The following is a 16,110-nucleotide window of genomic DNA, read 5'->3' as shown; positions in this document are numbered from 1 at the left end:
TGGATGTTCTAAGAGAGCGATGAGCAACTTGATACACTTCAAAGGTCGCATGTTAGCCCCGTTAACCTTCACAAGGGCCGCACATTACCATTAATCTCAATGGCACTGAAGAGGACTATGGAGCAGAAAATCTGTACAAAGACAACCAGAAAGTCAGGACTTACACTATCCCCGAGTGCCATGTCCTGCGCAGACAATACGTAACCACCAGAATGGCGATCATCTATTCTCATTATATCTTATTTACCATGGGAATCGTCAGGAACAGATACTACAGGCGAAACTCCACAGGATCATCATGGCATCAGTGTATCCCATGCTTGGAACTCTGGATTTTGCGCAGAACAGAGGAACTTTGAAGGTCAGACGTAATGCCACGAGATCCATTCTCTGGCTGACCCCAGCACTGCAACAGTTGTGTGAAGGGACCAGACGGATCCTGTTTGGGCTGTGGTAATCGGCCTCCCAGTTCTGCATCCCTGGGATTAATGTGGCTGATATCACTGGAACATGGTGTTCTATCCAGGACATGATATACGCCGTCTGCCTCCTCAACTTGGCACTACGTCTTCCTACTGATGGTTCAGGTAGGCTACCGCTGTTACACTGTCCAAATGGAACTTTCCAGTTAGGACCCTCCGACCTGTAGATCGCTCTTAACTCCAGAACACTGATGAGCAATGGGGACTCTTGGTAGGACCAGCACCAAAAAGGAAGCCATGATGACTCCCCATCCGGACAGGATGGTGCATTATCTTCTGGAGCTCCCTCATTGCAGTGTAGTGACCTATAATCAACTGAATCGCGCTGTTATAATGCGAGAAAGAGGAGCTAGCAAATACCTGGAGAAAGGGAAGGCTAGTGGCTACTGAATCCGGATCAGTGACCCAGAGTGAAAGAAGCCAACAGGCTAGTCACTCCCTGGGAGGGATCCCTGTTCCGTAAAAAATAAAAGTGAAAAAGGAAAGTTAAAAATAAAGACACCCTACACCAAAGGGCACTCAACTAAAACTGAAGATGGCTTCAGATGGGAGCGGAGGAACTATCCTTCAACAGTTAAAGATTTAAATTGCCCTGGCTCAAAGTACACCCAATATATCCCATTGTTGCAGTGTCCTTCAATGGCAGATAAAGCTTCTAGCTTTTTGTCTAGCTTCCTTTGTTCCTATATTTACATAATCAGATCGTTTCATTTGTAGCCCTAGGAAAAACACAAATCTGCTCTCTGGATAGTGTTATGACGCAGCTTTACATTAGGTACATCACGCAGCAAATAATTTATTCTGTCTGAGGCTCAACCCTTCTAGAGTAATCAATTGTAGCATTATACCACAGCAACACTTTCGTTTGGTTTGCATTTTAGACACATGGTGTGTGGCCACTAGCTGCATTAAGGGGGCATCAAAGTGACAACCCCTAAGAAAATGTCTAGATCCGCCCATGTTCTGACATGCTTTATAGGACAAACTTAATTGTTAAACTTAAATGTGTTGTCTGAATTTTGGCCGCTTTTTTATTTAGCTATTTTTTCCCAGTAGAAAACGCACTTTATTCCTTTATATTTCTATAGTGTGTACATGCAAGATACACCTGACATCCATGTCCGATCACAGCATGTGAAGGGCCGCTCTAACGCATCGGGTGCTCTCCAGGTCATCGGTGATGACGTCATGTTGCCTGCAGCCGTCTAGGTTAGAACTTTGTTTGCTGTGACCTTAATGTCCGGTTTGCAGCAGACGCACAGAACAGCTCAGCTCCAGAGCTGTCCATACATGTTTTGTGTGGTCAGCAATCGCCTATGAGAAATAGTGCAGAAGGGAGGCCGAAAAACAATGCAAGATATTTGGAAAAAGCTGAAGGACGTGCACAATACAGTTATCAACCGGTGTAAAAAAACATTTACATGTATGTTTAAACAAATGTAAAATTCTACACATTGTTAAGCGTCCTTTGAAGAACAGAATGAATAAAGTGACTCTCCCCTCTGAGAACGCCACAGACATCGCTATCTGAAGACAACTGTTTGGGAGGTATATATTACACCTACTAAATAAAAACAAAACCGTGACAATCAGACAGTTACAGAGAACCGGTATATATACAGCTTGTTAGGCTGTATAGGCATTTGGTTTGGGTAGTGGATATTTTTCCTTAATATTTTGAAGGTGAGACACACAATTAGACATTCCCTACATGATAAAAGATATGGTGGCAAACCAGAGAGTCAGAACCAGCGACTCATGGGCCCAGGTGCAACAATTTGCTTTTATTTTATTTAACGGACGCTAGCGGCGATGGCGGCAGCCCCCATTAATGTCATAGGCACTTGTGCCGTCCAGGGGCCCCGCCACCTGTAGTTCTGTCTATGGTGCCAACAGTCTCAATTTTAAAAGAACATTTCTGATTTTTGGCAATCGAGAAGGGCCATGATCTACCGGAAAATACATGGTCTTGTGGGCAACGGTTGTGAAATTAGCAGACCTCAGTGTGTGCATAACTGAGAGCGCTCTTAATTATATTTTAAAATAACAGTTTCATACAAAAATCTTCTATAAATTATGATTTTCAGTACTCCCTTTCAGTCTCTGCTGCATGCCGACTCTCTACTGCTACCTCTGCTGCTCGCTGACCCGCTCTGCTGCATGCTGACTCTCTACTGCTACCTCTGCTGCTCGCTGACCCGCTCTGCTGCTCGCTGACCCGCTCTGCTGCTCGCTGATCCGCTCTGCTGCTCGCTGACCCTCTCGGCTGCTCGCTGACCCTCTCGGCTGCTCGCTGACCCTCTCGGCTGCTCGCTGACCCTCTCGGCTGCTCGCTGACCCTCTCGGCTGCTCGCTGACCCTCTCGGCTGCATGCTGACCCTCTCGGCTGCATGCTGACCCGCTCTGCTGCTCGCTGACTCTCTCGGCTGCTCGCTGACTCTCTCGGCTGCTCGCTGACTCGCTCTGCTGCTCGCTGACTCTCTCGGCTGCATGCTGACTCTCTCGGCTGCATGCTGACTCGCTCTGCTGCATGCTGACTCGCTCTGCTGCATGCTGACTCGCTCTGCTGCATGCTGACTCTCATGCTCTTTGCTCACTGTCACTCACACTCAGTCTCCGTCGCTCCACCCAAGGATGAATCTCTCTCTATGCACCTTCCCCCTCCCCTTCCTTACCCACTGCACGTCAGGGGGGCCCACAGCCGGACAAACTGGAAAAACAAAAGAAGCGGATCGTCAACTACCAGGTGATCCAACCAGCGGGGGGCCCCATGAGAGAGAGGGGCCCAGGACACAAGACCCCTGTGGCCCCCATTAATTGAGCTCTGCAGGCGGGCCAGTCCGACGCTGGCCGCCTATTGTTCCACCTCTGTGGTTAACAGAAAATATTAAATACCCATTTTTCAATTTTGCTTACCTGAAAAAAAGGATGTTGTCCGTCAACAACAGTTTGAGGACATAAGAAAACACAACGTTAAACAAATTTATTTCTAAAGGTCATTTTAATCAACATAGTAATTTACAAATTGAAAGGAACAGAACGTCTTTTAACCACGCGTCTAGCACTTCCTTTAATGTCGGTGATATTTACAGAGAGGACAAAGTTAAACCGTAAAGTGCACAAGGAAAGCGACCGGGATTGTGGAAAACATCCGGAGGATCCTGACGGTCAGAGAACATATGACGTTATTTCCTAAAATAATATTGTGCAGGTCCACCATGAAATGTAACAGCTGTGTCGCTGAAAACAACGTACAGCTGAAAAGTGGGCAGAAGAGTGTCTGGACACAACGTCGGTCGTCAAACGTAGCAAAAATAAAGTTATTTGCTTCTTTCACAGATTGTAAAGACTCTAGAAAGAACGCAAAGCTTCCTGCTCCTTGGCGCGGCGGTGAACGGACTTAAATAGAACTTGATAGAAAAAATAAAATAAATTATTTACAAAGAAGAAAGTCAAGGCTTCAGTCTATCGTCTTTCCCGGATTGCAAAGACTGTTCAGGCACGGAGAAGTCTGTGGTGGTGGTTGTATGGTAACTTTGGTGGAGTCATCTACTGCGCCGTTATCCCTTTCCTCTTTGGGTTCGTTGCTCGCGGCGGCGATGACCTTCGCACAGGTGATGCATCCCTGGAGGTTATAAAGACGATACATGAGATTCTAGAAAACATCTCTAATAACAATCGCACTGCTTTAGATTACTGCAGTACACTTACAGCCTGGAGCCAGCACAAACAAAGCAAGACAAAAAATAACCTTCATCTGCAAATTACATTAATTAAGAAACCTTTTTGCCTGGAGCAACCCTTTAAAGGGGACGATTCTTGGTAACTGGGAATCAGCGATGTCAATAATCCCCTTCCCTTCTCCACTTATACTGGTCTCAGTAAGTGCATCCTGCCCGAGCGCTGTGGCGCAGTAGGAGGGGACCATTTAAGTGGTAGTGGTGGTCAGGGGGGCAGAGAGAGAACGGAGGCATGAGAGAGACTATAGCTGCATCAGCAGTTTAATTTCCTCTACTGTGCTAAAAGGTTATGCAAACATTTACTTTGGATGAACATTTAGTTCTCACATGTTTGTCATGTGGAGAGCATAATTTGATCACCTAAACTCATAAGGACATTTACTCTGGTCTTGAAGCAGGATATGAATAAAAACGAATTTCAATGATGTATTGCATTACCTACTTATGACCTGTAGGTGTCAGTATCATTGCCTACTGATGGCTTCAGTCACAATCTGATTAATGTACACTGTAGTCCAGGGTTTCCTAAACCCAGTCCTCAGGGCTCCCCAACAGTGCAGGTTTTCCATATCTCCTTGCTGGAGCACAGGTGTATTCATTACTGACTGACACATTGTAACAGATCCACAGGTGGTCCTAATTATGTCACATGTGATCCGGAAAACCTGCACTGTTGGGGAGCCCTGAGGACTGGGTTTGGGAAACCCTGCTGTAGTCTATGCAGCTGAGGAAGCCTTTTTATAGGCTCAAATATCCTATATCATATAATATATCTCAGTTTATTAACAAACCCCATAGTAGATGGATAGTTACAATGAGGTGTCCAAACTCAGTCCTCAGGAGCTACCAACAGTCCATGTTTTCAGGATTTACTTAATCATGTACAGGTGAGTTAATCTATTTTCCTGGGTCAGTAATTATCCTGCCTGTTTCTACAGGGCGATATCCTGAAAACATGACCTGTTGGTAGCTGCTGAGTTCTGGGTTTGGACACTTCTGTACTAGAGTAAATTAATTTGAATAAAAGTTTGGGATAAAAATTGTCATCAAGAAAAGGCAGTTTGTTATTAACGGCCGCCCGACACTCTACAATTATATTTCCTGATTATTAGACACTTCAGGAACATTAGAGCCAAACTCCATCTAAATAATTACATCTTTTCTGTATGATGAAAAGATATGCAGGTAAACAGAAAATGCTCATTTTAACTACCACCCATTCCTGGGTGCACAATGACTATCTACGTACTTGAGTGTCTATTTCTTGTGGGATTGTGCGATTTCGGATCCAGGAGTGGACCTCAGCCAGCTCCTCCTTCTGCTCCTCTGTAAACCACGGCTGCTTGCTACGCATAGCGTTCAGCTTTTCAAGATCTTTTTTCAATATTGTCTCTCTATCCCTGTAAGGAGGAAAAAGAAGCGTGTGGGAATAAGGTATGAGGCCAGGTCACAGTACAGAGAGCGGCTTACATCGTGTACTACACCAAGGTGTAAGAAGGCAGCCTAGCCCTGAGCAACGTCAGAGGGACAGACAGTCTGCAGAAGACCGCTGCATTTCAAAAATAAACATTTTATAACTAAAACTACACCTGTTACTATATCTTCCCAATTTTATGTTAAAAAAAACCTAAAAACAAAACACAGCTTTATTAGGATTACTATTACTGTTCAAGAAGCACCTGTATGGTACTGGGGTCATTTTTAATATATAGGTAATCTGAATACAAATTTATTACCTTTTATGTAATATGTTTTATTACTATTATTATTTATTATTATTATTATTATTATTATTATTAAAACTCAAGGTTGTATTTTTATTTTATTTTTGTTTAAAGGGGTTTGGGAATGTAAACAAACAAACAAAACGGCTTTTTTTTTGCGCCTTGCTCAGTTCTTACCTCTCGGGTACCTGATAAGTCATCATTACTGGGGTAGGTGTGCGCTCTATCATAGTCCATATGGAGTCGGCGGCAGCTTTCGGGAAAGAATCCGATTCCACCGCCTCCTGGCGTTTGTGCCCCTTCTTGGAGGTGTCGGAGGATTTGCTAGCAAAATAGTTGCTGCTGTTACTACTTCCTTCAATTGTTAAGAGAAGAGAAACAGAAGAAAATAAGAACATGTAATATGAATACAATACATTGGTCTATAGATCACTGTCCAGGGCTAGAACTTCAGATGGGAAGTTTTGAAGCATAAACAAATTTCTAGCAGACAATGGCTATAATCACACTTGCTCTTCTCAATGGACAATGGACCTTGTTCATGATAGGGATCAATGATCCCTATTTCAGTGTACCCCGAAAGAAACAGTGTGGTTTCAATGCAAAAACCGCTAAAGGGAAGAAAGACATTTTTTGTATGTATATGTATATATATATATATATATATATATATATATATATATATATATATATATATATATATATATATATATATATATATATATATATATATATGTATATATACGTATATATACACACACACACACATATATATATTATATATACACACACACACATATATATATTATATATACACACATACACCCCTGAATAACCTACACTATATTAGAAACCCACTGACAGATATAGAAATAAAAAGCCTACTCATATTACCTACATTAAGCAGAAGACAGACAACAGGCAAAGCACGGCACGTACAGCTTCTACATTTAAAACACAAGATTCTACCAAAGCAACGAGCAGAGACATTGTATAGAGTGACCGAACCCAAACAGATAACGTCTTAACCCCACAGAGGGTGGTCTGCACTTTCCTAGGGTTGTCTGGATATTAACGTCTTCACGTGAATATAAACCAAACAAAAGATATAGGCAAATAAAATGTCACGGTCACTCTTGGCAAGAGAATGTGAAGGAAAGCACACACACAAGTGACCTGTAAAACATATTACAAACATTATCTTTAGCAAAATACCCAAACAATGGTTATAACTGGATATATATTATAAAAAAAAAAAAAAAGGCATTCAATTTGTTATGTAAAAAGGACTGGATCTTAAAAAGGGAAAAGACTAGACTCAAGGTGGTGAAAACTGGTTAGTTTTAGTTTTGTTAGAGGGACTGACACAGATACAGAATAGCCTGGAGGAGAGGCAGTCCCGGTTTTTACTTACCCATAAAACCCCTACGTGGTCATTGTGACTAAGGCGCTTTGTCCAGCCCTGACGCCACCTAGAACGGACGTCTCTATTCAGTTTATTCACCGATACCAACCAGCCTGGTATACAGCTCAGTGCATTACAAGTTACACTCGGTGGTTGGGTCCATTGTTTGAGCATTGTTAGACTAGGATAATGGATACTTACAATCATTACATTACTAATTACGTCATCTTAAACCTCTGAGCCCTTCATACCTATGCCACTTCCTGAGGTCCCGTTTGAGGTAGAACCGTTCGATCCAGACCCCAAGGAGCTGGAGTTGGCGGATCCGCTCCCTGACGCTGCGGAGCCAGTACCAGACTGGGAGTCCTCTTGCAGCAAGAGGTCAAAGAGTTCACTGGAAGCGGAGTGGCTGTCGTTGTTCCCGCTGTCCTCAGCGGTGTCCGTCTGGAAGAAGAGACAATAGGACTCATTACTATGAGATGACATCACACCATGTCACTTTGGCTTTGGGAAGTTCATCGTACAAATAAATACTTTGGTTCAGTCTTCAAAATTCATGCCCAAGTGCTCTTCTCCACGTGGCAATGTTTAATCCTATAACATCTGTGCGCGTCGCAGCTTCACCACAACGCCCTCTGGTGAACAGACTTGTGAAGACGCACAGACATTGGGGTCTATGTACTAAGGTAAATATGGAGGAGAGAGGAAATCTGCCACTATTCCCACCATATCTGGCTTAGTACATTTACCCCTCATTTCATAAGAATGCTGTATTCATGAATAACATCACTGTCTCTATTCCTAGCTGACTATACGGCCTGGCTGCAATTGATAACTGGTTCAACGCACACACTGGCTACAAGAACCATGTGCATTTCATAAGTACAACGTTTGGACAGATTTTCATGGTTCTTCAAGCACAATCCTCCCGTTTCCATTAGTACATTTTTGGACAGTACTTGGTCAGCCGCTTCAAACACGGTATAAAACTACCTATGTGAGGAAACAAGGCTACACTTTCTAAAAAATGAACATTACTATACAGCGAACCACACACACACACACACACACACACACACACTAGGATTTCATGTGTGGACTCATAGACTGTAAAACAGATGTGTGGCCAAACAGATCACAGTACAGGAAACTGGGCTGCACAGGACTGTCACCTACAGACAACAATCCTCCATTAAATAGCTCAACCAGGAACACCGTACTAGTGTAGCGCTCCCACGTGTCCCCAGATTACAAGCAATACTTACACATTTGATGTCCGCTTGGCTTTCTATTTTGGTTCCTTCCTGAGGTTCTACCGGTTTGGGCATCTCCTCCTGAAGAAGGACAAGCTGGAGCGGAGAGCTGCTTCTCGAGTTGCTGAAAAGATGCGGATCTTCACTTTGCACTTCATGTTGTCCCTCTGCGGACATGGGGGAAGACGCTCGAGATGCTGGGTCCACAAAGTCTGTTGGGATTTGGGACGGCACGTTTTGGGGAGTGCCGGGCATTCCAGTGTACGGGTAAGGAGGTGGACAAGGGTACTGAGAGGGAAAGAAAGGCTGAGGTATCTGCTGGTTCATTGGTGGATACACGTTGTAGTTGGGGAGGAAAACGGCCATGAGTGGACCCACGTACGGAGAGGGGAAGGCTGGGAACGGCTGCATGTTGTAGGAAACGTTGGACTGCGGTACGGACTCGGGAGCCATGGACGAGGCGGTACAGTCTCCTGCCAACGTGGGGGTCATGGGTGGGAGCGGGAAGCCAGCCATGGGGTAGGCTGGTTGAATCGGGATCATCACCGGAGGAGCAAAGGCCATATGTGAGGGACTTGGATGGGATACTTCGGAGGGCGGCCAAGACTGCGGCAAAGGCCCCTGCCTTCTTGGTCGTGGAGGCAAATTGGGGCGAGATCCGTTACTGTCCGATGACTTCATGGGCTTCTGCCTCTTGTGCTTGCCCTGTTTTTTACCTTTTTTACAAGCTGCTGGCGTAGTTTGAGGAGAAGACTGTTCCCCTGTGGAAATAAAACCCATCAGTGAAAAGCTCTGGACGCTAACGATATTAAGTGTTACCATTAAGTGTTACCATTCAGTGTTACCATTCAGTGTTACCATTAAGTGTTACCATTAAGTGTTACCATTAAGTGTTACCATTAAGTGTTACCATTAAGTGTTACCATTAAGTGTTACCATTAACAATTAACATTTCAGTCTCCTGTTTTTAAAGAGACACTAAACTCAACGTTTTGTTCTAGGATTTTAAATTTAGGAAACTGTCTTCTTACAATCACAAGTCATGTTACATCTTAAAATAAAAATAAAATTGCAGTACTTCCTTTTAACTGAAGTGGGCTCTAGAATGCGCGCAAGCTACTACTGATATTAGAATGCCAAAATTAAAGCTACACTAATCACTAAAGTGGTCTATGACAATAGGCAGGAGAATGAAAACCAAATACAACAAAACATTTTACTTCTCTATTTACGCTGTGTGTTGTGTGACCATTCATAAATATTCAATGTACAATGGGTGAATTTTAGGGGCCCACTGACTATTTTGCAGTGCAGGGCTGACACCTCGAGAATACACCCCTTAGGAGGAGGTCAGCCCCATTATACTAATAGTGACCCACTAATTACTACTCTAACGTCTGTTCACCTTGTAGTGAACACAGCACAGGACAAGGCGCCACGGGTGGCTACCCATGAGCACAGATCCTATAAAAACCAAATAAACCATCACCAGAGAGTGAGGAATACCTTGTATGTCCTGTTCGTGGGAGCAGGCCTTGCTGCGGCTGTCTTGCTGTAGGTAGCTGCTGTAAGGAGACTGCAGAATCCTCTGCCGGAAGCAGTCCACATAGTTCTGCTCCTCCTTCTGGGTGTGAGCGGACAGGACCTGCTTTGTTAACCCCACCAGCTTAAATTCCTCAGGGGCCACAGAGGAACTCGCCTCTATCTGTTCACCCGTAGCATCTTCTACGGCTGTGACCTCTGATCAAACAAAAGAAGAGAGCAATGGATTTACATACTACACCAATGACAAAAATAATGTAAAACTAAAACAAGACTAAAACCAAAACGAACAGACAAACATAATGAACAGAAATGGCGATGGATACAAAGTAAAAATAAAAAATACTTTTAGCCATCCAGGAACGGGGAAAAAAAGGGTAAAACTTGTTCATGAAAAATAATTCAGAAGTTGCTTTTCGTCTCCATTATCCAAAATGATATTGTCAAGATATTTTGTGTGATGAACCCCTAACAAAAAGCACTATGCATTATATAACAGTTGTTATATAATTATATTTATTACTTTAGGAAATCTGGCTTTAGAATTTAAATTTCTAAGCAAACAACAATTACAAATTTGAGAATATTTAGCCAGAGGAGAAAAAAAAAATTATAAATCTAATCACAAAATAAAAGTTTGGGTATTAATCAACTTTGGACTCCAAAAATGCAAACGTGCTTTGTAGCATGAATTCAGAGTTCGTTGTCTCTTGATTTCTAGGCGTTTATGATTTTACACCAATAATACTGTAAATGTCTCATCTGGACTCATAATATGTTGGAAACCAAATTACGGTTTCTGAATATCCTGATGAAATGAACAAGTTCGTAGTAAGAGGTGGCCCTTGTATCCAGTAGACCAGTCTGCAGTAACCCTCATATATTCTACTAGGGGAGTGTGGCTCGTGTTTCGGAGCACATACTGGCAGACCAACGGATATAGGCAGCCCTCTCCCAAGGCAAAAAACGCACCTAGATGGTATAGTCTGCAGAAAAAGAATGTGGTTATGAATCCCTCTAGTATATGCAACCACGATAGGTACCTGACTCGGGCTGTGGAACATGTACAATGGTACTGCTGTAGCTACACTGGCTGGTGACCGAGACCACACTCATTGCCTTGATGGACAGGGTAAGATCGGTCAGAGGAGCTCCCACCACGGCGGCCGTTGTCTGAGCATCGGTGGTGACCATCGATTCGGCGGATAACTGGCTCGTGGAGACTGGCGCGGTTAACTCAGGAACATCTTGCAACGATACAAGACAAAGTCGAGGACACTTGAGTGTGAAGGAACATAACACGTTCTTTTTCCTGACTTTTTGGATAATCCGGATGGGTTCTCATCAAAAGTTTGCTAAGCGGTCAAGATGTAACAAGTTTAACAAACAAAATAGCCCAACTTAGGGAAAGTTTATTTGTAAACTTGCACTAAAGATAGGAAACCTTTGATGAAGTGACCCCCAACTGTCTAGTCCCATCTATGAGAGCATAATGCTTGGTGACTGGGGTCCATTAAACGCTTCTTTATCTATAGATCTGTCCATTTTCCTCTACTCCAGCACATAGTGATAAACTTTCAGCTTTGTATAAAGAAAAACAATGCGGATGTAGGTGATCAAAGTGTACCAGATGCCTCACACCCGTGCCTCACGCCTCAATATAATCACTGGTTGCCAGTCAATGGACGCAGTTGCGTTCTCATAAATATTATTTCAGCTAATAAACCGGCTGCGTGGAGGTGGCAGGTACACTTTATAAAACGTGAAAGGACAATTTATCACATGTGCAGAAGGTCCTTATTGTGACATCTTGGAGCTCAGTCATATTGAGTATAATGAGGGACAGAAACAAATCGGATTAAACTTTTCAGGGTTTAATTATAGCATAAAATGTGCCGGAACCTAGAACAACCAATCAGGAAATACCTTCGAGCAAGGCAGACTGACGCAAGCCAACACCTGATTGGTTGTTATCGGTTTCAGCAAATCGATGCCAACATACAAACTTGCCTGGACCATATTACGGTGATAAATAAGAATAGGCAAGACAGATAAGGACATACAGCTCTTGGCATGCAGAAGAGGAAACAATGTCATTGTTCTATTGCGTATTAAAAAGGTTTACACTACGTTGGTGCACTGAGTATGTCAAATATTGACAAGGATAGGTAGACAGTCCCCAAACACCTAAAGTCTGGTAGGTTGATTACACAAAGGCACTGGACTAATGTAATTTCTACATATGTTGTGTGTGGTATACACAGTTCCCCAAGTTCAATAATTTTACTTTTAACCATAGACAAAACACTTTAAGAGAAATCCAACACAAATGTTAAATATATTAGACACTCCTCCTCTCCACGTGTATTTCATTAGCCCAAGTCTGGCCGACCTGTGGCTCTCCAGGTCTGCAAAACTACAAATCTCAGAATGCCCTGCCAGCTATCGGCTGGCTATCTACTGACAAAGCATGCTGGGGCTTGTAGTTTCACAAGACCTGGAGAGCCACAGGTTGGCCAGGCCTGCATTAGACAATGTTTTGACGGTTTCCCTACAGGAACAACAATGCAATGTCAAGTAGTTAGTGTGTAAAAAACATAAACAAATATTTATATTTATCAAAGTTAATATGTGTTGCTGTGGGATCGCTGTGTGCAGATCCCACTACGTCTCTACAAGAGTCTCCAACAGTAGTCAGGTCTAACTTATACCATCAGTCTACAGTCACTCGATTCCACCGCCATCCCACTAAGTACAGATACTGCGGCTCCTGCTAGTGTTGGCAGCAGAGCAAAAAGTGAGACTGTAACGAGGATTAATAACTGCAAGAGCACCAAGTCTAACTGGTGCAAACGTCCATTATTCATCAATAATAATATACTATTTTCTCAGCTCAAAATAGATAGCACTAGGCCACACCTAGAGAGCCCTGTATTCTAATCCTCCAGATCCCACAGAAGGAGAGTCCTGAAAAGACGGTCTTCTCCCCCGTTCTACTCCGAGATGAACATTACCGGTGCTTAAAGTGCTCCTGTCTGCTGCTAGTTGTTTTTTTTTTTATTATATTCTAAGTGTTTAGTGCACATAACATAAAAGGATGAATATTTAAAAAAAGAAAAAACAAAAAACCGTCTGGCCTGTTGTCTGCCTCACACCTCAGTGTGCCAACGCCTCCTGGCCCCCTTCACTGCCCAGACCTGACCTCCGTCCAGGCTTCTTTATCAAATATCCAACTTTCTGGCATTGGCCTCATAAACTAGAGGGTTAGAAACCTCCTCATCCCAAGTACTCGTCTACACAGAACTACACCCGACACACAAGTTCATCACAGTTACTACAATTCATGTTATTTTATTACATTTGCAAATGTTGCAGCGACCCTGTGAATACAACACCGTTAATCTTTTACCTTCCAAACCCTCCAGGTCGTTCTGTCCCGGGAGACCCTGCTTGTCGTCCTCCGAGGAGGAGGTGGTGTTGGTGGAGGACTGGCACTTCCTCTTTAGCGCTGGGATGTTATAGCTCTCCAGGTACCTGCAGAGAGGACACGGGGCAGAGACTGTGACCTCCGGAGCTAGGAGAACTGGCAGTAACATGCACATGGAGGCTCAGTGACCCAGAGAGAACAGCAGTCGTTAAATCAGTACAATCCACCGATCGGATCTAATATGTGAACCGTACACAGCAAACATCTGCCATTATAACCTTATTACATCACCAGCGTCCGTATCACAAATCACTGTTATATCGAACTCCACAGGGTAGGTCGTGCTAAAAGAGGGCTCGTCCCAATTAAGATAAGCAAATAAAATGAGTGTGCTGGGCGGACCGTGTGTGTGTTTTGCTATTGTTAATTAGGAGCCATTCATGCCTAATTGTAGTCAATAAACAACCTCTCGACTCTCCTCTAACCCAACCAAATATACAGAATCTGTTTAAACACCCAGCGTGTACCCTTCTGTCAGCCTTCATTCTGACACCTATATTCACTGCAGGAAAGGTCATGAAAAATGTATTAATTCTAGTGCGTGTTACCAAAACACCTTCACAACTACACTGGTTTTAAATTGGTGCAGGGGGAGTACTGCAAGACTGGACACAAAATGATCTGAACAGCAGTTGCACAATTTAAAGCCATTCCACACTCGTACACCAACAATCATTGTGATTGGGCGTTGGTGCTGACCCCTCCTATTGTGGGAGGAGTTGAGAAAACATGATGGCAGAAATTGTAAGACACCTTGAAGTCAGATATTGGTCCAGGAAACAAAGCTGCTAACCTGGTCTCGATGCAGTCGCTACATGCCATCTATTTACGCAGGTATTCTAGATGACCTCGGTGTAAACTGAAGATGAGGACAGAAGACGGGTGCAGGAGTACGGCACTTACCTAATAATACTGTCCACGCAGTTGATTTGCTGGTAGGAGGGGATGTGCTGTTCTTTCCTGGACGCGTCACAGGATGACGCTAGTTGTGCGTCCATCGCCACGTTTTCCTGGTGAGGTCGCAGGAACGTATTTGGAGTTGGTTTTACTGTTTAATAAAAAAATAAGTAAATAATATGTACAAGAGAATGTTGGTTAAATCTTCAGTCATTAAAAACAAACACACCAACATGTGGGCACAGACTCAGGCAATATGAAGAGGCCCAAAACATGGTCATTATTTTAAGTTCGAAGTTTGAATCTTTCCCATTGTAAATATTATTGGATTAATGTGGATAATATGATGCAGAACGTGTCCTAGCTTCAATAAAGGGGCCCCAGCGTTTTCCTGTCTGATAAAATCCTTATCTACATGCAAATCCTGATTTATGTGATATGATGTGACAATGGGTGACAACATTACTCCATGGTACGGAGGGGACGGGAGAAGACACAACCGGCTCCTCCATGGAATTAGGACGGGGAACCTGGCTAAATGCCCCCCCCATCCCCAATGGATCAGGTTTGAAGTAGGAAGAGGGGTTGTGTGGGGTGGGGGTTAGACGGCTATAGAGGGGGGTATAGAGGAGGAAGAGATCAGACTGCTCCCGCTAGCTCCTCTATACCCCATGACTCCAGTGTCCTCTGATTGGGTGTATGATGTGCGTATAACCCATTCTGCGGGTACGGCCGCACATGGGAACGACGGGCCAACCAGGAGCAGAACCGGAGATGTTCTCACCTTTCTCAGCCTCTTTCTGCAGCACCTCCCGTTTCTTGGGCAGAGGTTTGCTCCTTGTATCTATGTAGGCCTGCTGCCCGAGGTTCTTGATGCGGTTGATGTCTGTGCAGACTTGTTTTAAGGTCATCTGTGAGAAAAGAACAGTTGTGTAAAGTGATGGTGATAACGGGCGTTCAAGACCAAACATGTGATTCCCAGCAGCCATGTAGCAAATACTTTACAGCTTTTCCACCTTCAGGTAACATACTGGGTTGTTCACACCCTCCTGCCACTTCTACTAACTATGCTGCCATTTTATTTTACCTTCCTCCCATTCTTCCAGCTTTGTCTTTATGCCATCAGGCAAACTTTGTTGTTGCCCTAGGCCATCTCCCGCCTTGACTACTGCAACCTCCATCTATCAGAAATTTCCGCCACCCACCTGTCCCTGCTTCAGTCCATCTTAAATGCCCCAGCAGTACTGTTCCCTGACCACCAGTCTGCAACTCCCTACACTGGCTCCCCGCTTCCTCCAGAATCCAATTCAAAGGACTAAGCTACAAAGCCCTCAACACTTCCTTCATTTTTCTTCTTTCAAACATTATTTGTTAATAACCAATAAAATGGAGTCAGTATTTTACAAAACTCAATTGCTTTCTCTTTGTCTCCGTGATCCACTCCCTTCTATTTAACCCCATACAAATAGTACCATTCAGACATACACTGGCAAACATGATAGGTCAGGGTGAGGGCAGCAAGTTATTATGGGTGCTCCTTTAACAGAGACAGATATAGTCCCAAATAGTATTTATGTTCT

The 16,110-nt window shown here is 43.6% G+C and overlaps 1 protein-coding gene across 3 annotated transcripts in view; it reads right to left on the bottom strand.

The window, feature by feature from the left end:
• Positions 1–3,464: 3,464 nt before the first annotated feature.
• The window catches only part of PER3 (period circadian regulator 3), a 30,732-nt gene continuing 18,086 nt past the window's right edge, over positions 3,465–16,110 (bottom strand). For 2 of the 3 annotated variants that reach the window (XM_075190143.1, XM_075190144.1), the window contains exons 13-22: positions 15,315–15,441; positions 14,537–14,681; positions 13,556–13,680; positions 11,190–11,393; positions 10,111–10,344; positions 8,617–9,365; positions 7,603–7,795; positions 6,124–6,301; positions 5,472–5,622; positions 3,465–4,107 (exon numbers count right to left, since the gene is read on the bottom strand). In XM_075190143.1, the coding sequence (XP_075046244.1) occupies positions 3,943–4,107; positions 5,472–5,622; positions 6,124–6,301; positions 7,603–7,795; positions 8,617–9,365; positions 10,111–10,344; positions 11,190–11,393; positions 13,556–13,680; positions 14,537–14,681; positions 15,315–15,441 (2,271 nt within the window). In that variant the 3' untranslated portion in view covers positions 3,465–3,942. The remainder of the gene's footprint in view (positions 4,108–5,471; positions 5,623–6,123; positions 6,302–7,602; positions 7,796–8,616; positions 9,366–10,110; positions 10,345–11,189; positions 11,394–13,555; positions 13,681–14,536; positions 14,682–15,314; positions 15,442–16,110) is intronic. The other variant, XM_075190145.1, reaches the window with a different exon arrangement.

Source organism: Mixophyes fleayi, chromosome 11 (genome assembly GCF_038048845.1).
Source record: "Mixophyes fleayi isolate aMixFle1 chromosome 11, aMixFle1.hap1, whole genome shotgun sequence".
Taxonomy (NCBI): domain Eukaryota; kingdom Metazoa; phylum Chordata; class Amphibia; order Anura; family Limnodynastidae; genus Mixophyes; species Mixophyes fleayi.
This window is presented reverse-complemented; position numbering and strand designations above follow the sequence as displayed.